At 34.3% G+C, this 27,188-nt stretch overlaps 1 protein-coding gene across 2 annotated transcripts in view; it reads right to left on the bottom strand.

The window, feature by feature from the left end:
- LOC123554088 (orexin receptor type 2-like) overlaps positions 1–27,188 on the bottom strand; it is a 74,645-nt gene that overhangs the window by 7,329 nt on the left and 40,128 nt on the right. For both annotated transcript variants that reach the window (XM_053548489.1, XM_045343991.2), the window contains exon 2: positions 1,235–2,171. In XM_053548489.1, the coding sequence (XP_053404464.1) occupies positions 1,235–1,657 (423 nt within the window). In that variant the 5' untranslated portion in view covers positions 1,658–2,171. The remainder of the gene's footprint in view (positions 1–1,234; positions 2,172–27,188) is intronic.

Genomic DNA, 27,188 nt, shown 5'->3' with positions numbered 1-27,188 from the left:
AAATCGAGGACCAATTACAAAATAGTTTAACGGGAAATACGCTAATATTGTTGGCAAATACAATAAAATATTGATCTTGACCTAGAGGTCTGCGTATTACGTTCAACATTTCTCTCATTTCTAAGAAAATACGTTTTAAGTAATATTCTAGCATAAAACTGCTGTTATTGTCACTTTTTGGGGGTGTTTTAACAGAAGAGAAAACGTGTTTTAACAGAGAGATTCTCGCGCTCACGTGCTGTTATAACACCTTTTTATATATGCGCGTTCCGTGGCAAAGCGTAAATGTATTACGGCCCGAAAACGGATAATTCAAAAGGAAATGACGTCAACGTGAAAAACAACGCAGACATTCCCGCGCGTTTCACGGAAATTTACTGGCGTTGAAAGTCAATGCATTCATTTACTTGGTTTTTACGCGTTTTATGCTAGAATAGCGTTAGCGCATGTTCTTTTTGTGTTATAACATCTGCAGAATCCCTCGGGAATTGTTGGCACCCTCGCCCTACCGGGCTCGGGTACCGACCAGTCCCTCGGGATTCTGCAAATGTTATAACACGAAAAAATATGCGTTATCCCTACATAAAAAACCCTCAGTGAACTGAACACGAAACAGACACTGAAAGCATTCGACCACAAAGTGTGACCATGACCATTGATCTAGGGTCTCGGTTTTTCCAATGATACATCGACTTATTACGGTGAACATACGTTCTAAACTCGAAGGTATCATAATCTTGTTTTTGTTTGTTTTGGGTTTAATGCCGTTTTTCAACAGTATTTCAGTCATGTAACGGCGGGCAGTTAACCTAACCAGTCTGAAATCATTAGTCCTCCACCTCTGATAATTCATGTGGGGAAGTTGGCAGTTACTTGCGGAGAACAGGTTTGTACTGGTACAGAACCCAGGAACACTGGTTAGGTTAACTGCCCGCCGTTACATGACTGAAATACTGTTGAAAAACGGCGTTAAACCCAAAACAAACAAAAACAAGATTTTGATACCTTCGCGTTTAGAACGTATGTTCACCGTAATAAGTCGATGTATCATTGGAAAAACCGAGACCCTAGATCAATGGGTAAAAAGAAATCAATTGATAAATTGATCTTGTAGAATCACAGTACCCATGTTTTATTAATTAGTTTTATTATTTCTAACTTTGCGGATATGTATGTGATAGTTATCAAACACAATGCAGACACTTTTACTTAATTTCATTTTGGCACTACTTACCTGTAGAAAAAGATGAATTTTACACAAGGTAGTTCCTAAAAACCAAGTCTGAGTGACATCTATCAGTAGAGCGGATGGAAGACAAAGAATTATAACTGCTAGATCAGCTACTGAAAGATTCACTATGAACATATTTGTTACAGTCCGCATGTTCTTATTTCTCCATATAGCAAAGCACACTAGAAAATTGCCTATAAGACCAACAAAGAATGTCAACGCATAAGCTACAATGAGAACCCATTCGCTTGGTTTGGGGTATATAAAGTCATGGAGACGATCCATGTATTCCTCCATTGTCTCACAGTAATCGTTTAGGTCGCATGATGGATTTTTTGTCGTTCCATTTGCATCGGTTCCATTTGTAATTGTTACGTTCGTGACTTCTGAACTTCCCCACTCCGAACTATTATATTCCTTTGCCATGATAAATCGTAATGCTTCACAACCAAAACTAATCGATAATCGTTTCAAATAAATTGAGCTTATATGAAATACTGTTACGCGCTAGTCCGATATTAGATATGTCAGAATATAATGCATGGCATTGGAGACATTTGTCAGTATTAAAATCGAACTTCCATGCATATTAGTTTATAAAAAATTCTTTGCATGTCTGTTTATATGGAAATATTCTTCTTACAGGGTTAACAAAGTACTGTTTCCTGAACTGAATATGTTTTTTAATGTTCTCATTAGAGCTGAGTGTAAACCCTCAAATCATTTCTTAAACATATTTAAAATAAAACAGTTCAAAGTTCACATAGTCACGCGTTCTTCAATATTCCTTTCGTGCCACAGTTCGCAATTCTGCCACTGATGTGATGCTGGACGTTCATAATGACGGTTAAAATATACTCCTGCGTCCCATATTAGTTTAAGAACTTGTCATTTCGCTTCTATTTGCTTACTCGATCTGTTTCTTTGAATCTCGAATTTTCTGAAAAGAAAACAAAAAATATAACTTTGCAAATAGAATGTATATTTTATTGACTGCTTTAATTGTTAAGATAGATGCATTGCAATTATAATATACCTTACTTTACATGAGAATAAAATTGCATATAATTGCATATAAATAGAGTACTAAAGCCAAGGCAAATAACCGGAATCGGAAAATAACTGTATTTTGCCGTCATGTTTTACGTCATTTTCGGCGCCATATTCCTCTGTAATATCGTTTTAGTCCATAGCTTATATGAGTGAATGATTGAAACGATTAAGTACTCGTCACGTGCTGTGATATACAGTTAACAACATGACGTGCCTTGTACGACTACCATAAACGATTCTCAGAAATCATTTTTGTCTGTTATAATGTACCATCAATTCATGACGTTTTGCTAGAGTACACATTATTGAAATATAATTACAAACGTATATACTACTGTATTTTTGTTCTTTATAATAGTAAAAAATAACAAGCAAACATGGACCTTAACTAAAATAGAAGATAAGAAAGTAACTGTCTGTACAATCTCGGTAAAATATTAAATCTACTTGGCAACGTCATAATTATGTCATTATAAATAACAATTTCAGTTACTGACAATCTTGTCTATTATAATAGTGATTTATTTCTTTTGTCCATTGTATCCAAAGTGTAGATATTTTATGTATTTATCTTATTTCTTTTTTGGTAGACACTAAAAGCTCTTACAAATCTGTCAAGTACAGTAAAAAAAACAAAAATGCTATCAATTAAGGTTCATACAGTAAAACGTTTTTCTTAAAAGATTAATCTTACGGAGACCTGATAAATTTGACATTTTACACAACCAACGAACAGTAAGGAAATAATACATTTCTATTAGCGACTGCATACCGAAATGAGGTTTTAGAATTCCTTTGCAAGTTTTGTCATGTATATCATAAAACGTTCGACATGTTCATCGTTGGAACAACCGCTATAGCAGAAAGTGATTCAAACAAATATATATCACCAATGCCAAGAGAAAGACGAGCAACTTCCAATGAATGAAAATACTGAATGGGCAACATTTATTTGTTACTATGATTTTCGTGTTAATAATGCATATCAAATGTGTTTGTCTGTATAACTTTTGTTGGCGTAAATGCACTGTGACTCTTCTCATGAACAGACAATGAGAAAGAGAGTTTGTTATTTATTTGCTTTGTTCCGTTCCTTGATTCCAACAGATCTTCCTCTACAATTGATAACACTTTTACGTAGAATATAAACTTTTGATACCACATAGTGTTCTCATTTAAGACAAGAATGTTGTCCCGTATGTGTATAACACAGCAAACATTTCTCAGTATATCATTTCAGCTCTAGGTATTTGGATGTTTACCTTGTTTAGAATCTTTGTGAATATAAGTATAAATATATGCGGGTTTTAACTATCATTTTGTGCCCATTAAATGTTTACTGATTCTCCACGCATCATTTATGTTTTAAAAAAAACTGTCCAGTTAAATATTTAGGGTTTCTTTTGTATTAATTAGTAGCTGGTCGATTACATTTGTGTCTGGTTAATTGTTAATTTTGCAAAAATGTAACGAAAATGGGTACGTAAAAGATTTTATTCATATTGGACATTTTTGTATTTGGCTTCACGTCTTACCAAACCGCCATTCTTACCCTTTAGGCGTCATTTACTTGTAAGAGCAAAACACCGTTTTTGAATTAAATATCATTTGATAGAAAAAATTTTGGTATTATGAAACGACACGTCTAAAGCAAACATTTCGGATATTTTAGAACATAAGAAAAGGTGAATGGAAGCGTTTCATACCAAATCCCTTTATATCTGGACATTTGGGTAGGAGCAGATGATTTGAGTTCAAGGGTTTTTATGCTTTCCGCCACAAAGAATAATAAATGATTCAGGCATTTCTAGCTATTTTCATATTAATATTGTAGAAACCTAAAACGTTAACCTTGGAAAACTCCTTACGCTGATGTTTTAAAATCTCTTCATTAACCGATGATCCTGACTGAAGAAGGCAATTTGTTCCACAGACTCGAAAAACAGAAAAATTTAGTCAACTAATCGTTTTATTGGACAGATCCATATAACAAATGACCGAGTATCGCAGTGGCAATACAGAATCCCCCTACCGGTAGTTAGTGTTCGTGCTTTGTGGTTGTTGGCAGCAGTGTTATGACTAAATATGCTTCAAGGCATTTTAGGAACTAAAAGACAAAACCTATTTTTAGTTAAATTTCAATATTGACATTGACCTTCAAGCATAATACACAACACATTGTCTCACCATGTGAAACATTTGTGTACAGTATTCAGATAATCCAGCAATGCACATCAAAGTTATGGATTCAAGAGATAAATCTGAATAGCTGTAAATCTATTCCTGTTAAAAGGCAGGTCACTGTGCGTAAAATACAAACTCCGCAACCATTTCAGTTCCTATCATGACGAAGATATATTTTAATAATCAGTTTCTAATCTGTTTCAAACTACGGTTCTAATACAAATTTGAAAGCAACTTCAGATCTGTGCTGACATTTACGTGAAGAACACATTAGCTGCGTTTGTGAAACCATTTGTATTCAAAAGAAACACCAAATGTTGAGAATTCTACGTCCTAAGGTCCAGATCAAGGAATGTATACAGCTATATGGCAGTAAACTGAACTTTAACATTGCACAGCTGAATGTAACTGTTACGTTTGTCTACGTTATGAATTTAGAAGTAGATAAAGAGTTTTTATCAAAAGTAAACTGACCACTGGACACTGATGTGAAAAATGTTTTTGAAACAAAAGTAGCAAACAGTTCTGTATGCATTTTCAAACTTATCCACGTATGCATTGAATGGGAGAAAATAGGCCATACTAATGTTATGCACGTAAAATCTCTTTTGGGAATACAAAGGCAATGTACGTCTTGAAACAAAATGTTATAGGCTTCATAATATGAAAAAGCAAGAACATTTTGAACATTCCATAACAATGCACAAAAAGACATTGTGTTGAATAAATACTAAGACAAATTATTTATACAGCGCCACTGCAATAATGAATTCTTCTGAGATGCTCTCGACTGTCCCAAACCAAGTAAAATGCAAGTTATGGCTCTTCGCAGAAAACAGGGAAACCATACACCGAGCAGGTTACAAAAGCATGCTGCCATTTCACGAAAATCTAGAATGTTCGCCGGATAGGCATGTATTTGAAAGTACTCTCTGTCTTGTGCAGTCATCAGTAGATAATGAAATTCTTGGCCCAAGGATAGGTTTGTTTGTAGTACATAAGACTGAAGGTTAATAAGAATAGTAAGAAATATCATTTGTTGGAAACACAATTGTTTAGATATTCATCTGCAGCTTATTACACTTTGCTTAGTGCGAATACTCGTAAATGTATGACAAACTCATAACTTGATGAAGAATATTCTCTCAGTGTTAAATTGTTCCCTTTTGATAAAACGTAAAATACACACTTTCGTTTAAAAAATTTATTTCAGTCATTATGTTCTCTTTCTGTTTGTGATTGAACACGGCAATAATCGAACAGCGAAGCAATTCATTTTTAATATTATTATATTCACCAGATAATTTACGTAAATCTAATTTCAATTTTATCATTTGAAAATGCCGATTTTAATGAGGATTTATGTGATTAATATGATTATTTATTATACCACTAAATGACGGAATCGCTAGAGGTATGTACAATAAAAAAATGTCACCGACGTAGATAGAGCTTATATCAATCATGTGAAGACATGTCAATACTTATTAGAAATTGCAAAATAATATTACATTAAACAAACCATATCTTAGTTATATCAGCTATTGATTGCAAGCCAACTATTGAAAAGGAGTACCCTTCTATTGATAATCCAATTAACTTGTCCATTTCAAAACAAGAAACAGGATACAACGCTAGAAACATGAGACGTTCATACTATATAATTTTGGGCAACAGATTGCCATAAAAATTATAATGGCCAAGCTGACGTGTTATCGTACATGATATCATATTATATGTATTATATGTATTACCATATATATTGACAAAACTCAAACACGGCCCTATTTATTTATATTCCTTTTCTTCGGAAGTTATAGACCGCATTACTCCTTCAAAATTGTAAAGCTCCAGGCGTCCTATATTTTGTGTTTTTGTTGGTAGTCCTTTTTGCTTTTCTTTCCAATCTTTATTACATCATTTTTCCATTTCAAAGATATGTTATTATCAAAATGACTGTTCTGTCTTATATTTAAGAAAGGATTTCCGAAATAGTTGATGTGCACTTAATCTTGTATATGCACGATTTCCCCCATCAAAACAATAGTTCCTTGTTATTATGTACTGCCATTATGTTTATTCTCCGTATATTACATCTACCTGTGCTTAATAAAGATGATGTTTAGTTCTGTTCTGTTCTTACAACTTCAGTTAGGTACACATGGATGCACTTGTCATATTTGTATCAACCATGTAATTGCATCAAATAATGAATACCTTTTGTTCTATTCAAGCATTTGCAAAGCACTGTTCCTGAAGTTATGTAGGAATAGATAAAACATCAAAGCCTGTTCATACCATTCTTATTTCAACATCATACCATCAGCTAACGTAACATCTTGTTACTGTTAGTTATGGTAGAGTATGCAAAACTGAAGTTATATCGTTCAGTTTTGAATTCTGATTTTATGTAGGATTCAACATATGCAAGATTTGATGCATATTTTTCATATTTCAAATCTTTGGTGTTTTTATGCAAACTTTCAAACACGAATTTTGATCTTCATTTTTGAAGAGTTTGAACACTGTTTTATTTAGTCAAGTATTGAGTTGTATATTTTCCATCATATTTACATTCTACAAAGTAGCGGATGTAGCTGGTATATATTTTGACGTATCAGCCGAAAACTACGTTAAAGTGACCCAAGAGTGATAAAATGGTCTTGAGTTCTGATTTTACATTTGCCATTAAATATTACACGTACCTAGTTTTGATTTTGAATGGTAATCAAAACGCTTTCAATGTATGAGGGAAAAGCAAGAGCAAGAAATCATGCACTGAATCAAACTACTAGTAGAAAGAAATGTAGATTAGGTTTTATACAAAAACACGCAAAACCGTTGACGACGAATATAACCTGTAACAAATTTGAAAAGAAGTTATTACTTTGTACAAGAATTTTTCTACATGAATTCACTTCTGGTCACTAAACATGATTATTTATTACTTCATACACGACGGAGTCTTTCCAACTGGAAATATTTCGCATGACATCTCTAATACAGTTCCTAAACGAACATTTCTTGTTTATCGGTTAAAGCTTGAAGTGAATAAGGCAGAAATCACTCGAGATTTGGTCTAATCCCCTTATACATACCTTAATCACTTCCAAGCTCTGTCTTGGGACAAAAAATCAATACGCCATGAAGGTGGCACAAATAGCTTTTCCGCTGTGAACTGTATGTATACAAGTAATCTAATATGTCTCTCTTGTGACAAGTTGTTGAAAATACTTGCGTGATGCGGGAGACAACATTAATCAGATCTGAATAGGTTTATTTGACATATGACGAGCATTTTCGGTAGGTTAGTGGGGCGACTATAGACTGACTTAAATATAGACGTGCATCTGAACGGTAGAAGTACCTTTCAGCGAAAATGTATAAACATTCATTACCTTTGATGTTTTCCTTCCTTTTTCCAGGAATGAAAATAAACGTTTCAGCCAGTATATTAAGTGGTTAATGAATTTTTGTACTTTTAATGCCAAGGACATGTACAGCGACTAACTCAGTGACTATGCTGTATAACGCAGTTATATTTCCGTTTTGGAAGTGTGCTTAAATGTTTTCAACTCAGATAAACAAACAAATGACTCCATTCATGATTTAACCATCTGGGTCTTGTGAGCAAACTAGTAATATGTACCAGAAAAATGACGTAACAATATCCTTTATACAGTTTTCACTGGATAAAATGGTGGTCTCGTGATAACCCCTAGTCAGTATATTTTCATGTCGCTGTAGGCTATAATTACGTGGTAGATAAAACAGATTTTTATTTATTTTGTGACTCTCCGTGGAAAAAATGTGGTCAGTATGATAAATACGGGTACTCGGCTAACGCCTCGCCCCCGTTTATCATACTGACCCCCACATATTTCTGCGGAGGGTCACTAACAAACATTACTCGTATTCTCGTATACCAATAGACTAAATTAAAGGTAGTAGTACATGTATGACATGTATGTCAAATGTCGTAAATCATATAGTTGGCAAACAAAATGGTAGAGTTTGTTACATAAGTTGTTCTAGAAAGATGATAAGATTTAATAGACACATATAATTAGTAATTCAAATGGATCCAGCCAGCGTGAAGGCTTTCAATAATTAAATAAGATAATTCAATCTTGCTTAGCACTGGACATTTCGTTCTCTCTCGTGAACAGAATTAATCAAAACTTATTTTGCTTGGCTGCTTTCTAAGCTCATTAGTTGATGCTGCGTATATTTCACTTAGAAAAGACAAGTGAAATGACGTTTCTTGATGTAGCCATACACACACTGAAATTTAACAATTACGATTTATATTATGCAATTTAACAAGAAAATAAGACAATTATAAATTACGGTAAAGGGTATACTAAAGAATTTGAATGTGTGCATGTCCAACTCGAAGGAAACGCCAGAATTTACGTGAAATTACGAGAAACTATATTCATTTTTTTTATAATTACATTAAATTGGCTCCAATTTGACTAAATGGTTGAACATGCACTAAAATGACGTCAAATACGTCATGACGGTTTCGTGTCATTACAACTTATGAAATGTTTATAGTTTTTAACTTGAAAACACATACTTTTGGAACAACTTTTAGCATTCATAATTTGCTGTTATTTAATGAATCCTCCGTTTTAAATAATGGATCAATATTTTGCAGTTGGTAGGTACTTGAATTTAATGTAGTACAGAATACTTCTAAAACAATGGTTGTTGATGACTGATTTTATTGAGAAGATAAGCGGGTCAAGTTCATTATGGCCGACATTTTCAACTGAAATGGGTAGCTTGATTATAATACCTATTTGTGTCGCTTTTTATCGATAATTATTTGATATTTATATATATTTATTACCAATTTTTCAGCAGAACATTATATCGTAAGTTTGATAAATGTAAGTATGGAAATGAACTGAGCTTGCTGAACATGCTTCCATTAACACGTTTTAAGTGTCCTACCATAACGGTTTGGGATAGTAATAAATGGATTTATATATTTTAATAACTGGAGATATATTTTATACTGTCGCTAGACATACTTATGCTGATTCCAAATTGAAACATATGATATATAGAAGTTTTCGAAGTGCAGCAGCCATTTAAATTGTACTGAATATTTACGTCATATTCATCAGAAAAGTAAATTTAAAGAGGAAATGCATTAAAATATTATAAGCCTATTTTACTAAGGGTTCTTCAATACTTCGGTATGGTGACAAATGTGACAAAATGTATGCCACACATATGCATTTGGCATAAGAATGTATTAAGAAAAATGAGGAAATAAGATGCAGTTTTAAGAAATGTATGCATACATCATCTTCCTTTCTTGATAATCATCGTGTATCAAAAGGGAGACATAAGTACACTAATCGCATTTTCCTTGCGTTAGTTTACATTCATCTGTAACATTTTAAAAATTCCGATGGATTCGACTGACATTTTACACAAATGTGCGAAATGGTGTGAATGTGTTATTTGCCCAAGGTTCTGTTTACTTTACGGTCGTCTTTACTCTAATGTATAACCCTAAACGTTCTACTCCAAGGCATGCGTAATTCACTAGACTAAATAATATTTATAGTCTAATGGGACCTAACATACATGTACAATGTAAATCAAGCAAACATAAAAGACATGGCTAAATGCTTACAGATGGATTTATAGATCCTCAACTTTCCAAAACTACAAATCTATATATGAATAAATGTGATTAATATACTAGTGATTGCAGACGTGTACATTCTTGCCTCATGTAGTTGTTTATTAGGTCCTTGACAACTATCAATGATATATTTCACATTGCAAAGAAGTTGATAAATGAGAAAATAAACAAAAGCTACTTTTACATTCAATGTTATAACAGTTTGCTTCGATAAAAAATATACATAGTCTGTACTTAAGTCTAATTGAAAGTATTTCATCTGTACAAAACTAAGGTTTCTGTCAGGATATTTACAAAGCAAACCATATATGAATAACTTAATGATTAAGTGCAGTTCAATGCGGAATATAACATTGTATCATTGCACAACATACACGGTGTGCACTTGTTAAGCGGTGTTACAGTACATACCGTAATTAATAAGTAAAGGATTATTTCTTTTGATCTCTGCTATCATGCCTTAAACGTAAGAAATCGCATTCAAGTACCATATCTGGCCGTCTTATACGCCATCGTGTATTTATGGTAAATAAACTTCGCTTTCATTTCGTAATGTTCCTACAACTTTTCATTCAATGACACTTTTTTTGCAATTTATTGGACTGTTTTACATAAAACCGGAACAAATTTTTGTTTTTGGATTATGGAGACATTTCTGAAAGAATATAAACTGCATGAAGTTTGGGATTTAATACAATTTAAATTTAAGTTACACGTAATTTTGGATGCATTTGCATTAAAGTGAATTTAATGTAAATTAAATTTCAAAATTTATTTCCTTCGCATTTAAGATGCTCTTAAATATTATGAATTTTCTGATTTAATTGCAATTTTAGGAAAGCATATCTAAATTTAGTGGATCTTCATGCAAGTAAATTTTGAATGCCACTGATCGAATTTCACACAATATTTGTATAAAAAGAAATTCAATTAACCAAAATTTCATATAATCCCGAATTTAATGAAATAAAAGGGAAATAAATCTGATGATTAATTTGAATTTAGATAGTCTTCACGCAAGTAAATGTGAAGGTTATTGAATTAAATTTTGCGCAATATGTCTACATCGTAAAACCTAACGCCTAGAAGTGAAGGCGTGGTGTGTGTGGGGGGGGGGGGGGGGGGGGGGGGGGGGTGATCTGTCTTAGCTATACAGTCAGTAACAAACCGATGATTTCTGTATCAATACCATGATTCACCGCGCGAATGCTTATCTAAAAATAGCCAGGCTTTCCTTAAGAGGAAAGTAGGACAATATAAACTTAGGTATTGAATGCTCATAGAAAATTGTCTTAATCCTCAAAGGCAAAGAACTTAACTTGCGTATCATCAATTAACAAACATAATAAGTTAAACCTACAACTACGAAGGTTTAAATAATACATAACTGATAAGCGAAGAAAATTCCACTCATCTTTTGTACATATCGGATTCTCCTCATGTAAAATAAGTTTAGATCTTCTTGTAACTTACTATAAATATATATATACATGCGCCAGGTGAAGGCTGCACATTTGTTAGCTCTTAAATTCTGGATTGTTTTGCATGAACCAGTGGCCCTAAAATTGGATTTTAAGCATAGTTATCTATGAAGTTGTGACCGAGATGTTGATGAACTTATTTTTTGGACTTATAATTGGAATTTTTACTAATATTGATGTGAAACAGTGGGAATTTGACAAATATCGTAGTTTCAGTCCACTGATTTCATCAGATTTGGTGAACAAAATCTCACCCGGATTTAATGATAATCTAAACACAATGAAAATACAATACAGTAGAGAACAATTACTGGAGTATAGCTGTGTGCCCAGAAGGTTTGCAATACCAAATGGAGAGACATTATCATTATTGAAAGAATTTAATCTTTTAAAATACAATGGTAAACGAGCGGGTCGCCCAAGGGCAAAAAGCAATGCTGGTGTTTATATGAAAAATTTAATTCAGATTAAACAAGATCGTACATTGTTACTTAATAACAGGAATGAAAAAGTCATATGTTTATCATTAAACTGCAGATCCCTTGTAAATAAAGGCGATCTTCTTGGGCAGATTCTCAGAGAAGAGAAAATTGACTTTGCACTGCTCACGGAAACATGGTTTTCAGATAACAAACAACATCAATTCGAAACTTCTGACTTAAATCAAAACGGCTATAAAATCAGTGTAGAGAACAGAAAGAAAGTGTCGGGGTGGTATTGCAGTCACGTGCCGTACAGGAGTGAATATGCGTAGACTGTCCATGGGAACTACACAGACTTTGAATTTGGCGTCTGGCAACTTATTGTTAAAAACATTACTGTTCATTTGGTCGGCATTTATAGATCGCCATCAGTGTCGACTCCTGCTCAACTTGTCCCAGATTTCTTTCAGTTTATGGAAGACACACACCCAAAGTTTACAAATATCTTGGCAATGGGTGACTTCAACCTACATATAGATGAAAACAGCAGCACAATTTCAGAATTCAAAAATTCGTTATGTGCTATGGGTCTAGAGCAACATGTTAACTTTACTACTCATACAGCTTGTCAAAGTCTGGACCTGGTTATTACTGAAGCTGCAAATGGTGTTAACATTTTATCTTGTGAACCTGGTTTATTTGTATCTGACCACTGTGTTGTAAAATGTGTTCTAAATATACAAAAAGAAAGTATAACTAGCAAAACAGTGGAATTTCGAAATTTTAAACAGATCAATCACGAAGAATTTTCAAGAGACCTTGCATATATATCGGTATTTAGTGAAGACGTCGATTCTTTTGTCGATCAGTTTGAAATAGAAATAGAGTCAGTTCTTGATAAACATGCACCACTGACACAGAAAACTAAGATCTGTTGGGCACCTAAACCATGGTTTAGCGTCGACTTACTTCAATTTAAAAGGTCATTACGTAAAGCTGAACGAGTATGAAGAAAATACAGTGAACCGTACCAACTTGACACTGTAAAAAAGCTACGTCTCAAGTATCATTATGAAATTCGTAAAGAAAAAAGATCAGTTCTTAGTGAGAAAGTGGTAAGTTCAAAAGGCGACTCAAAAAATTGTACAAGTTGGTATCGGAACTCACTGGAACAAAGTCTGAAAATCCAATGCCCGCTGAAGAAAGTAACATTACACTGGCAGAGAAATTTGCAGATTTCTTTTTGAGCAAAATTGAAAAGATCCGTGAATCACTTGAAAATTATGAAAGTTACGTACCAGAAAAAAGGGATGTTCCATGTTTTGAGGTTTTCAGAGATCTAAGTGAAGCAGAAGTGAAAAAATTGATAAATGAACTTCAAACCAAATCCTGTGAGCTTCATAAACTACCCACAAAAATATTACAGATGCATCTCAAGGTCGGACTCGAACTTCTGCTATCCAATTATCGCCCTGTGAGCAATTTGCCATTTCTATCGAGACTTATAGAGAAGGCAGCTCTTTTCTTATTAAATAAACATGCTAGTGAATACCATCTTCTTCCCAAGAATCAGTCAGCGTATAGACGCTTTCACTCATGCGAAACGGCTTTACTCCGATTAACCAGTGACTTGTTTGAAGGCTTGGAAAATCAGGAGGTCAGTGCTCTAATTGCACTGGATCTGAGTGCCGCCATTACAATGTAGCGTTCCCCAGGGTAGCTTTTTAGGCCCCTGGCTCTATCTCACATACACAGGAACACTATTTAATGTCATTCCCCAGTCAATATCAGTGTATGGTTTTGCTGATGACCATATTGCCAACAAACGCTTTCGACCAACTTCAGTTGAAAATGAGAAACAGGCTATTCAAGAACTTGAAAACTGTGCATTCACCATTGATAACTGGATGAAACAAAACAAACTTAAAATGAATACGTCAAAAAAACGAATTCATCTTATTCGGTAGTAGACAGCAACTTGACAAATGTTCAATAACAGAAATTGACATTGCTGGTGACAAAATCAAATCAGTACATTGTATAAGGTACCTAGGGACATTCTTAGACGAAAATCTTAGTTTTAAGGATCATGTCAAGAAAATATCAGACCGCAATGGTTAATTATCTTAGAATCAAAAATATCAGGAAATACCCTACTAAAAAGGCTACTGAAATTCTGGTATTATCACTGGTCATTTCACATATAGATTATTGCAATGCAATATTGTATGGTATTCCTCGCTGTGAAATTCAGAAAATGCAAAGGATACAAAACATGTGTGCCAAACTCGTTTTAAGACTCAGCAAGTACGACAGTTCAAAACAAGCTTTGTTCGGACTACATTGGCTTCCTATCAAAGCTAGAATTGAATTTAAGATTTTAACTGTCATGTTTAATTGTTCAATAGACCAAGCTCCATCTTACTTGACTGAATTATTATCGGAACAAGCACCGAAACGTAGTTTAAGGTCTTCAGACTCTGTTACAGGTTGTTATGAGGTACCATTTAACAAACGTAAAACATATGGCGATAGAAGTTTTCAAACTGTAGGGCCGAAACTATGGAACAAACTACCAGTAGAAGTGAGAAATTCGAATCGGTAGACACTTTCAAGAAAAAGCTCAAAACACTGTTTTTTAAAAGCTTTGAATCATGGTTCTGATTATTATTTCTCTGTTGGTGTACTGAATATGGTAGAGACGCTTAGTATACTCTACTATGTAGTGTGATCGACGTATGTTTTATACGCAATGTTGTAATTTGCACTGTACAGTAATTTTGTCAAATATGTCGTGTTTCATTGTTTGATACCATTATGTATATAATTTATCATATCTTTTCTTTTTTTTTAAATTTAATGTACAACGCCAGTGAATATACTATGTGTAAAATTAGGCGTTTAATCAAATAAAGCAGTTTCAGTATAAATCATTCTCTATCTACGCAGGTATCTAGTATTGATCATAGCATTGTATAAATTAATTAGGTATAACTACTTGGGGTTCTAAAAATAGTCTGTGTATTCAAAATGATAATAAACATCAGATTCTTCATCCACAATTCATAGTGTCACATTTCCCTATTCTGTTAGCACGCAGCTGAATAATTTGCTTATATAATATGTATGTAATACAAATTTTGTCTTTATGATATTTTACAAAAATAGATTCTGAAAGCTCCAATCAAGATTACTTATACAAAACAATACATATTTGGTTTTTACAGAAATTTCTGATGTTTTTGTAAGTTCCCTCGCGCAGTGAAGTACGTCTTAATGTATATAGATCTACTGTAGCAACCAACAAAAAAGATCTAAAAATAAAATAAATAACCAATCAATCCGGCTAGTGCATAGTCTAAATGAATATATAACGCATGGAGGTATATACTACCCACATGATAAAGCTGAGAGTGATTTCTTCAGGCACTTGGAGATAATATAACGGTACCCACCTAAATTAGGACCAGGTCATATAATGATTAGACATGGTGAGATATTCCTTTCGGGATCATACAGCAAATATCTAATTCACCAATTAGCCTGGCTGCTATAGACCGCGTTTGGTTTGCTGTATCTTGACGAGAAGATGTTGAAACAAGAGCACCGCAATGCGGAGCAATATACGCCCGAAGGTATGACCTTTGACCCCTAAGAGTGACCTTGACCTTGAAGCGTGCCATCCGAAACATGCACTCTGCACGTCGTCTCGATGTGGTAAACATTTGTGCCAACTTTCTTTAAAATTCTTCAAGCAGTTCAAGAGTTACATAGCGGTGACCCCTGAAAAGGGCTATGCTGAATTATGTAACACAACATTTAGAGTTACGTGCAAATGTGCTACAAGCCATATTTGGTGCAGATCATGAGAAAAAAGTCGTAAAAATGTTGTATTTTTATATTTCTTCATCCTGCGGTACCTAATATGGTTAAGTGGAAACAACTGATAGGGACCCATACAGTTGTTACAAAACAAATTTGGCGGAGTTCTATCATAGACTTATAGGGAAAAAAAAGTTTTTTTTCCTTATATTATAGGGCACATGTTCGGTGGAGATAATTCGGGAAATTTATGCTAAGAATTTTTTTTTGTTTTAACAGTTTTTCTATATTTAAGTCTGGCTACCCCTCACATGGGCCGAGTAGAACCATGTAAACAAACTTGACAGAGATATATTAAACATGGATACTACAGACCATATTCGGCGAAGTCACCATACAATATATGAGAACAATTGTTTCACCTCTTTTTGGGGGTTGGGTGAAACAATCTGCATAGCTTTGACAGAGTACAATGATGCTACTGGCAAAAGTTCAGTTATGATCAGTAAGAAGACCTTCAACGATTTGTTCTGTTTTCAGCGCTTGCTGAAGAAATTGTTCCAGCATATTTTTATTTTCAGTTCTGGTCTTCCCTTTTGTCGGCCTCTAAATGGGCCAAGCAGAAGCATTTGAAAGAAAATGTGAGAGGATCATACAAGAATGCTACAGACCAAGTTTTGTGAAGATCCATGCATTGTTTCTTCGATAGAAGTTGTATACAAATTTCTGTTTTTCTAGCTCTAGTGGTCCTTCAATGAGGCTAAATGAACCATTTGAACAAAATTGCGTGCAAACTAAGCACGGAATTTACAACCAAGTTTGATGAGAATGCATAAAGCAGTTGATGAGAAGAAGTTGTTTAAATGTGTTTTTGCCTCATTTTTATTGGCTGGCCCTAAAACGTACTTAGCAGAACCATTTGAAGCAAACTGAAATGCTTTCCTCATTTTTTCTGCTCTGACGGTCCCTGAAAGAGGTTAAACAAAACAATTTGAAAAGATTTGAGGATGGAGCGTACAAGGATGCTTCAGAAAAAGTGTGGCAACGATCCGTCTAGTATTCATCAGAAGACGTCGTTTATTTTTTGACTTCTTGTCAGACCATGTTTAGAAACGATTCATCAATCAATAAACGAGAAGTGGTTTAAAGGCGTTCCGAGTTTTAGCTATGACTGTCTCTAAAATGGAGACATCAGACTCAGTTGAAATCAATTTAGAGAGCGCAACAGTACAAATTTGGAGAACATACATCATATCTAATGAAAATGGATTAGCTACACCGTTTGAATATACAGGGCAAAATATCATAAAGTGTGTTATTGTGTTAGTTTGGTGTACATCCAGCAAATGGTCCATAAGAAGACGTCGTTTAAAAGCTTTTTCCCCGATTTGCGGCCCCTAAAAATGCCAAGCAAAACCATATGACCATATGAATAAAATTATGAGCGGTACATGCCTGGATACTTGAGAGGTATAGCCTGGCTGCTATAGACGGAGTTGGGTTTGTTGTATTTTGACGAGAAGATGTTAAAACAACAGCACCGCAATGCGGAGCAATATACGCCCGAATGTATGACATTTGACCCCTAAGTTTGACCTTGACCTTGAAGCGAGTCATCCGAAACATGCGCTCTGCACGTCGTCTCGATGTGTTGAACATTTGTGACACTTTTCTTTACACTCCTTCAAGCAGTTCAAGAGTTATAGAGCGGACGCGAAACAAAGTCATATGACCTTTGACCCCTAAGTGTGACCTTGACCTTGGAGTGAGTAATCCAAAACATGCTCTCTGAACGTCGTCTCGATGTGGTGAACATTTGCTTCAAGTTTCTTTAAAATCCTTCAAGCAGTTCAATAGTTACAGAGCGGACACGAAAAAAAGTCATATGACTCTTGACCACTGAATGTGACCTTGACCTCAAAGCGAACCATGAAAAACATGCGCTCTGCACGTCGTCTCGATGTAGTGAACATTTGTGTAAAGTTCGTTCGAACTCCTTCAAGGGGTTCAAGAGTTACAGAGCGGACACGAAATTGCTAACGGATGGACAGACGGACAACGGTGTCATAACATAATACGTCCGTTCGGGCGCATAATAAAAAGATTGATGCATGCATGACATGGGATAATGAAAGACTGACGCATGACGCAGACTGTCCAATCATACTGAGCTAAAGAATAACACAACGAATAACATGTTATTAAATAAGTAAAAAGTAAAGTATAACGTCTAACAGTTAAAGGGCCTTAACACCAAACATGTTGTATCTCAATTCTTTTTATGATACGTTATTGTAATTAACTAATCGCCCATAACTTGCGACATCATTGTGTCCGCTGTTAGCTGTTAGACACCAATTCAGAACTTATTTCGGTAACATATCGTGCGTTGTTATTTACCTCATTGTGTTACACATTTATATAAAATACCATTCAATGGTTACAACGTTAACTGAAAGTAAACTTCAACTCAGTGTTATAGCACACAATGATTTGACATTCCATGAAATAATTTCTTTTGGATTAATTAAGTGTTGCTAGTCAAGAGCTTGTAAAATCATATTGAAATGATATTTTTTCCCTGACGATATGATAAACTTACGACAAGGGCGACGCCTCCTGATGTATTCAACAATTTGAAATTGTTAACAAAATTTAAAACCTAATTCATCAAGAGTTTTATGAGACTGATATCAAGTGCACCTGTAAGAATAATATTTTGTGTTCAGTGTACTGCTTTGCTTTTATATGCTTGATGCAGACGAACGAGTGTTTTATCAACTAATTACGATCTGAAACTTCTAACGCTAGCAAGTTCAAGTATTTCTTCATTTAACAACAGTGGGGATTAATATTTTGTTTAGCTACTGTAGAGTGGTTAGAGTATTATACTGCGTAACTGCTACAAACTGGCTCGTCTCTTTGGTGTAACACTTACATAACTTTAAAAAAAAACTGGCACCAACCAATCCCTCGGGATTCTGCAGACGTTCTAACGCGAGAAAATATGCGTTATCCCTAACTTAATATAATATGTTTTCACAAACTGGTAAACAAGGTAGCTTGGTAAAGAAACAAGTACATGCATATATACATTCGATAACATTTGGTTTCAAACAACAAAAACCCCGCCCGCTTAGCTCAGTAGGCAAGAGCGTTGGTCTACGGATCGCGGGGTTGTGAGTTCGATCCTCGGGCGGGGCGTATGTTCTCCGTGACTATTTGATAAACGACATTGTGTCTGACATCATTAGTCCTCCACCTCTGATTCATGTGGGGAAGTTGGCAGTTACTTGCGGAGAACAGGTTTGTACTGGTACAGAATCCAGGAAAACTGGTTAGGTTAACTGCCCGCCGTTACATAACTGAAATACTGTTGAAAAATGGCGTTAAACCCAAAACAAAAAAAAACAAAAAAACAAACAAACAACAAAAAAAAAACATTCTTTCTATTTTTTTGTATTAATGCTTTTTGTGGGAGAAGGGGGAGAAGGCAGGGGACTGTTTTTTAATGGAATATTATACTACTGCTGAATTCGCAAGGAAATGTCGTTTTTTGGTATGGAGAAGGGTGGGGGTGGGGGTACGATTTTGCTCTATAATTGATTTCAAGTACGTTTCATTGGCTCATTCTTTCATTAAAACGTATCTTGTTGTCGTCTGAACTAGGATAGAAGGTTATTATAAATTAACCATTCTGCGAAATATGCTTATAGACTGTCATGAACTAAGGTACGTGCTCATACAATATATAAAAGCTGTTTAATGTTCTTCCGTTTTCAGAGTTCAGTAGTTGACTATATGTTATATTTGGTCTAGTATAACTGACAAGTTTTAGCCTCTTCATCATTTAAATAATAAATATTGAATGTGAAATTCGTTCCCAGGTATGCCCTGTCATTATGGTCGACATGATTATTTTGGCCTATTAAAACTGGAAGTCTATGATCTGATATAATTCTGATTGTTAATACTTTCAACCAGTGTCAAAAGTTTCATGAAAATCCTTCAAGGGGTTTAGGAGATACATAGCTGAAACCTTTGACCTTCAATTGTGATCTTGACCTTGAGTTGACATGGCTGACTCATGAGTTCTTGATGAGGTGATCATTTGACCAAAGTTTGATGAAAATCCTTCAAGGGGTTTAGGAGATACAGAGTGGACTTAAAATGGAAGGCTCAAACCTTCGACCCTTAGTTGTGGCCTTGACCTTGAGCTGGCATGGTTGACTCATAATTTCTGCACATCATTTTGATGAGGTAATCATTTTACCCAAGTTTTATAAAATTCCTTCAAGAGGTTTAGGAGATATAGTGCGGACACGAAATGGAAGGCTCAAACCTTTGACCTTGAGGTGTGACCTTGACTTTGAGCCGACATGGCTGACTCATAAGTTCTGCACATTGCCTTGATGAGGTGATCGTTTGATCCAAGTTTGATGAAAATCCTTCAAGGAGTTTAGGAGATATAGAGAGGACACAAAATGGAAGGCTCAAAACTTTGACCCTAAGTTGTGACCTTGACCTTCAGCCGGCATGACTGACTCATGGGTTCTGCACATCGTCTTGATGAGGTGATCATTTAATCCAAGTTTGATAGAATTCCTTCAAGGGGTTTAGGAGATATAGAGCGGACACAAAATGGAAGGCTCAAACCTTTGACCTTGAGTGTGACCTTGACCTGGAGCCGACAAGGCTGACCTATGGATTCTGCACATCGCCTTGATGAGGTGATCATTTGACCCAAGTTTCATGAAAATCCTTCAAGGAGTTTAGAAGATATAGAGCGGACACAAAATGGAAGGCTCAAAACCTTTGACCTTGGCTTGTGACCTTGACCTTGAGTTGGCATGGCTGACTCATGGGTTCTGCACATCGTCTTGATGAGGTGATCATTTGACCCAAGTTTCATGAAAATCCTTCAAGGGGTTTAGGAGATATGGACCGGACACGATTTTGTTACGGACGGAAGGACGGACGGACGCAGACCATTCCTGTAATCCCTCCGCCACGGCGGGGGATTAAAAAACGTTAATTTCTCCTATCGTCTTACTGATCGCTTTAAAAATTCGTACTGAAGGGTCGAATTCGAGTCGACAGATCTGTTCACAGCAGGAAATTCATCGTTTGTAGCAGCCGATATCTCTGGATCGGCTTTAGACGCCTGAGTCTCCTGTGGTGTTGTGTTACCAGGGTGTTTGGGGTGACCGGGTGTGGGTACACAACTTTAAATGTTGATAATAAATGTTCATGGAAAAAAATGAAAGAAGTCAAATGAGATTCTACCAATTGGTTAGTTTCTTATGTATGAATATTTGGGTCTTTAAACAATTAATGGGCAATAACTCTGAAGTTGCTAAAGAGATCCTGACGAAATTGTGTGCGCACTACCATATTATGGTAATCTAAATTCAATTTAAGTTTCATAGTTATAGGTCTAATATGTCACAAGTTATGAAGCAGGAATTGCCATATTTATAGTACCCTACATAGTTAATACAACGCCAAAACTAGACCCATTCGGCGGGGGATAATACTAGAGATTTTTCAATAGTGCTACTATGCTTATGTTAAATCTAACAGTCAAAATATTAAAATCGTGCTATTGTTTGTCCTCATATATTGAACGAAAATAGATATCAAGTTATATTAAATTTTAAATCAAGCAAGCAAGTCTTTGCCTGACATTTTGAAATGTTTGCAAATTCTTATTCAGGAAATGGGGCTGGTACATAAACCGTTTCATTTTTTCAGCTGAATAGTTGTCTAGCGCGGGTCAAACGTCGCAGACAATTCTGCATTCTGGTTAAACTTTCCATCATCGAATCATCTTTCAAATTTTATGTCGAACGTGATTACTTTGCTGTCAGTCAGGCTATGATTGGCAAATGTTTTTACTTCACGCGTGAAATCGAATATTTTACATCGTGTTTGGTAATATAAATTCATATTTCAGACCTGTTAGAATTTCTAACATTTTCTAGTAATTTCTTTTAGATGTCTGTTGTAACGAGAACTATCTTAGAATAAATGGTTGGCACATTTTAGATCAATCCAAAGCACGAAGTTATTTGTATACTTCCATGACAAAAATTGTAGACCAATTAAATTTATTACCCTATAAAGCTGAGCCTGTTATCAGATATAGAAAAAAAAACATAATTACTTTTTTTATCAAATTACTATATTCCAATAAACCAATTGTTGTAGGTTAGTTATAGATCATTTTACCTTTTTTGTAAAAATAGTTTATAAATATAGAGGTAAGGTCTCTGTCACTTGTCAGCCTGTATCGGCTTCTTTTATTATATTGCAGGTGATTTCAGCTAATCTGTACACTCTTATCCGAATAAGAGGTGATAAATCATTTTTGTTACATTTAATAACTAAACGTAAATATTACACCTTGTCTACTTTTACTATATTTTACTGTTCAGTTCTTTTATTTAATATTTTAAGTGTACAGTGATATAATTAGCAGATTCAACCTTTATTTTAGTGGTATACATGTATATGGGTACTGTAAGTTATACGTATAGTCTCTTATAGTTCTATTTTAGGAACTGTCATGTACAATATGTGTTTTACCTTTGATAATGAAAGTTTAAATGTAATTGTGCGTGGATGAGACTTACTTTTACTTCTTTATACCGAGGTGTGCCTGCAGTCATGTATTATTTAATTGGCACAACAGAATTTTTTAAAGAAAATAGGTTTTAATTGCAGTATTTTCTTTTCAATATATAATAAACATTCCTGATTACTATACTTTGAATTCGAAGACAGTAATGTTCCGACGAATACTGTGGTGCCGTGTTCAGTCAACTAACTAAAATTAATGATGGTATGCAATATTACTATAAAAAGTAGCAGTGTTTTATCGATAGAAAAGTGTAAATATTCTACACAGACGATATCAGCTTTGAGTCAGAAACAGTTGTGACGGACCCGAGAGGCTGTTTACGTAATACAGAAATAACTTTTATACAAGCCTGAAAACTCAACTGTATTTCATTGACCTTTTTCATGCGATATCGTCCAATCAAAATATACCTTACAAAGTTAGTTTCCCAGTCTAAAACAACTTCAAGTCATTCAAGCAACATTTTAATTGGCTGTCAAGCGGACATAATCGAGTTCGAAAAAGATTATGTAATATCAAATACTCTCAATCTCTACAAAATAAGAAAGATAATATAACTGTGTTAATAAAAACTTCATGCATTCAAATCGTCCTATTGCAAACCTTACATACAATTTGATATAAACGTTCTTCCGTGGTGCAAGTAATTTGTATGAGAAATGCATTTAAATGTCTTATTTCTGAATTGGTTTTTTATTTATGATTCATATATTTTTTCATATTCAAAGCCTACTGTGCTGGCAGTCTAAAACTGCATTTATATCCTCTACACTGGTGTAGATGTTAAAAACATACTTAAACATTCAGATTATTATGTGCGTATTACGACTGATATAAATTATTGTGTGTTTAACACACATAACTAGGTATTCCTAGTCTCATCTTTCAACTACCTAGTTGGTTGCGGATTTATCCCGCTACCAAAGTTAAGTGTATTTCTGACAATCATATAACATCTTTATTTGATTCCAAATTACATCCAAAGGATGTTCATGTGCTTCACAAAGTAGTCCCATTCATGAACAATGCGGATGAATTATCAATGATCAAGCAGTTCTTATTCAACCTCTGTCCATTCACACTGACCATTTAAATTATACTAGATCTATCAAAGATAAGGTATTCCAGCCTATCAGTTATATCATTGACTCCCAACTGTCAATTTAGATAAGTTCATGTGAAGTCAGGCAGCGTTAATCTTAGACATTAGGCATATTTTATTCTTATACATGTATATTTATAGATTGGCATTTAAACAGGAAATAAATCTAGCAGAATCCGCAACCATCAGACATCTCAAGGCTTTGATTTTATATACGTATCTGTAATATCCCAAATACAATATAGGGTAACAATTCCATTTTGTTACAGGATTTTAAATTTTCTTCGTTTCTACAAATTATATACGTTATTCTAAGTTTATATACTAGTAGCACCCTTAACGGCCAAATGCGTTGTAAATATGAAGGCAGCAATTCAGGGCTTCAACTTCATCCATAATAGTACAGAGAGATCTGACCAGAGAGACAGAGCAAGAGAAGAAGAGAAAGAAACTCATAAGTCACAAGCATGTCCGTACACCTTGTTCTAGCTATATTCTAATAGAAAGTCTGGTTCTTTAACATGCCTGGTGTGTAGCCGAGGAAGAACAAATGCTTGCCTCGTACTTAGGTGGAAGACACTCAAGAGCATATCAGAAATATCCAGTGGCTAGACCATGATTCGAACCCCGAAACTCTGTATTTACAGTCAAGTGTATTACCACTAAGCCACTGGGCCACCTACAAATAATTAATTAATATCTAACGCGCACTGAAATTTCTGAACTATTGTAACACTTCAGAAACCACGCAAACCCATGAAATATTGCTTTTACAAATAATTAAACACGTCTAAAACTGTACAATCTGTTCAAATTTTAATCGTCACATATCACAATTTATTGTACATACTGATATTATTTCTCAAAGCCCGAGTGCATTATAATAGAACAAAAAACCTGTTCAATAATATTTTGGTATGACAATATATGTAAAAGGTGTGTGTTAACATCTAAAGAAGTAGTAGAATTATTAAGCTTTTGATTTAAATACTAATTACCGTAACAAAAGACATACAGTTGATGTGATCAGAAGTAAATAAAAATGCTGAAATGTTGTTGTTTTTTTTTCAAGTCAACTACACACATTTCCTTCGATAAATAATAAGCCATACCTTTTTTTGAACAGTCACCTTTATTCCAGGCCTAGTCTATTACACGTTTAGTTTCTGTTCTTTGACTGCGGGTATGAATCATCCCCTGAATATTAACTTACCGTAATACATTACGAACACATTTTCCTCAAATGACATCTGTTACATATACAGGTTTACAGGCTGCCAACTATTCGTTCATAAGCCAGTCGTATTCAGTCAGCAGAAAGAATACGCTGTAATGTACATATTTAATAGTTTAGTTTGAAGCTCTTATAATTATCATTATAATTATTATTAATAGCAGCAGTAAATGTTATGTATCATCATAGTTAAATCATCACTATTCTATGAAATCTTAAACCGAATCTTATAACTTAATATATAGCTATTTCCTTGCTTTAATGATGGTTCCCTTTCTAACCATATTTGCATTAATTTATATACCGATGTCAATTAACAAAGGAAATTTGGCTTCATAAATGCTAATAAAGAATAGAGTAAGACAATGATAAATAAATCTCTTTTCTGTGAATTTCAAGTTCAGTTCTAGCAACTGAGGGTTATACATATATTTATATTTTAAGTAAATACAGTAGGAAAATGAAATAGTTATCTTGATTATATAATTTGCATGATAAATGCCGTGTGTAGTGTAAGTGCTGCATACGATCTATAGCACTAAAGCCTAACAGCAAGTATCCGTATACAACAATTGTATGGCTAGGCGGTTAATAGTCAAATTATCGCTTGAGGTATATAAGCTGTTAATGTTCATAGTTTTAAATTTTGGACTTACTAGCCCAGTAAACATCTGCTGAATACAAACCAGTCATACCGCACAAGTATAAAGAGCAATTTATAAAAACATAATATCACGTATAGGACGCCATGAATACAGGAAACCGACATCACATAATAATGTAATGTTATTAATTTCTAACTGACTTTGTTTGTTTTTTTGTTGGCAGATGATAATTTGAATTTGAGTGAGTCAGGGAGTGAGGTTGGTTTGACGGCGAATCGACAAAAAATGGTCAGAAGTCATATTGCTAACGCCAACTGTAAAGCAGAAACATTGATGTAAAAATGTAGAGCCACGTAAAATGCAAAGAACACTACGAACAATGCAAAACACATCCAAAAACATCCATGCAAAAATGCAAAGCACACCCAAAACCAGCCATGCAAAAACGCATACACGCGTGTGCCAAAACACCAGCTGCAAAAATAACAATATTGCAAGACGTAAATAAAAACAAATGCTAGATTTTTTGATATATTCCTGTCTGCTTTAAAAACGATAAAATATGTAAGACTGAAACGTATTCAAAGAACTCTTTCAAAGATTGAACGTCATAATATGTACTGCGTTGTGAATTTGAATTTGAAATCACCTAACTGTCGAATATATTATAATTATTAATTAACTTCATTTTATTTCTTAAGAAGTTATCGCTTTTCTTCAAAAAATTGTAACCAAGATACCACACCAGAGACCAAGAAGACATTTGACGGGATTGTTTTATGATTTCGGAATGTAAATTTTGCACTTATTATAGTCATGATAATTGCGGAACTCATTTTATTCAGAAATCAGTTTACTAGATCCTCAAGCCAAGAAAATGTGAATTAACCTCAACCCATATCATCAATCCACGGGTCTGCATGCAATTCAATTCCGTCTCCCGTTAATTTTAACATCTTATGATGATCACACTTAATTGTACAATAGAACACAGTTACTCATATTCATTATCAAATAAAATCAGTACGGTTGTTAAGCTATTATTCTGCCAAGATCAGATACTAGTATTTGCCGGGTTTGGCTGTTGTGTGCTTTCTGCCGAGACGATTAACCAATCAAAATCAAACGAATTTAATATCAGCCTAATGTATAATGAAAGATAACTGCATGCTATTAAATCATTTATTATATTATAGTATTACCACTTTTATAGCGCTCGTTATATGATAAGCACGTTCAAAAGCGCTATACAAAATGCAAAATAAACACCGATATTTCAGAAATATACAAATGAATACATAACCAGTTAAAGACTTTTTGTAAAGGTTTACAAAAAAATACTATTAATCGCACTGGTTTCAAATTCTAAACTGATTCACATGAAGTAGCATAGAATATGGTTTTTGAAAAAGTGCAAATTTACTTATACACTTAAAATACACTTTAAAAGGTTTTGCTTCAATTTATACTTCGTTGTATTGTACATACCTTTTGTAATTTAAATTCTTAATAAACATTAAGCTGAAGCTTGTTTACAAACAATCTGACCGTCAAAGACAGAATTATTACATTGCGTGCTCAAGTTGATTTTCCTCGAGAATATATTTTCCTCTGCGAGACGATATTTTTAACATAGCTGATATACAGGTATTTAAAATTAATCTTAATTTACCTACAGACAATTATTTCCGTGTGAATTATCAAAGAGTTTTTTATATGACACTTACGTGAGCGCACGCGTGT

The sequence above is a fragment of the Mercenaria mercenaria genome, chromosome 7, assembly GCF_021730395.1.
Source record: "Mercenaria mercenaria strain notata chromosome 7, MADL_Memer_1, whole genome shotgun sequence".
In the NCBI taxonomy this organism is placed as follows: Eukaryota; Metazoa; Mollusca; class Bivalvia; order Venerida; family Veneridae; genus Mercenaria; species Mercenaria mercenaria.
This window is presented reverse-complemented; position numbering and strand designations above follow the sequence as displayed.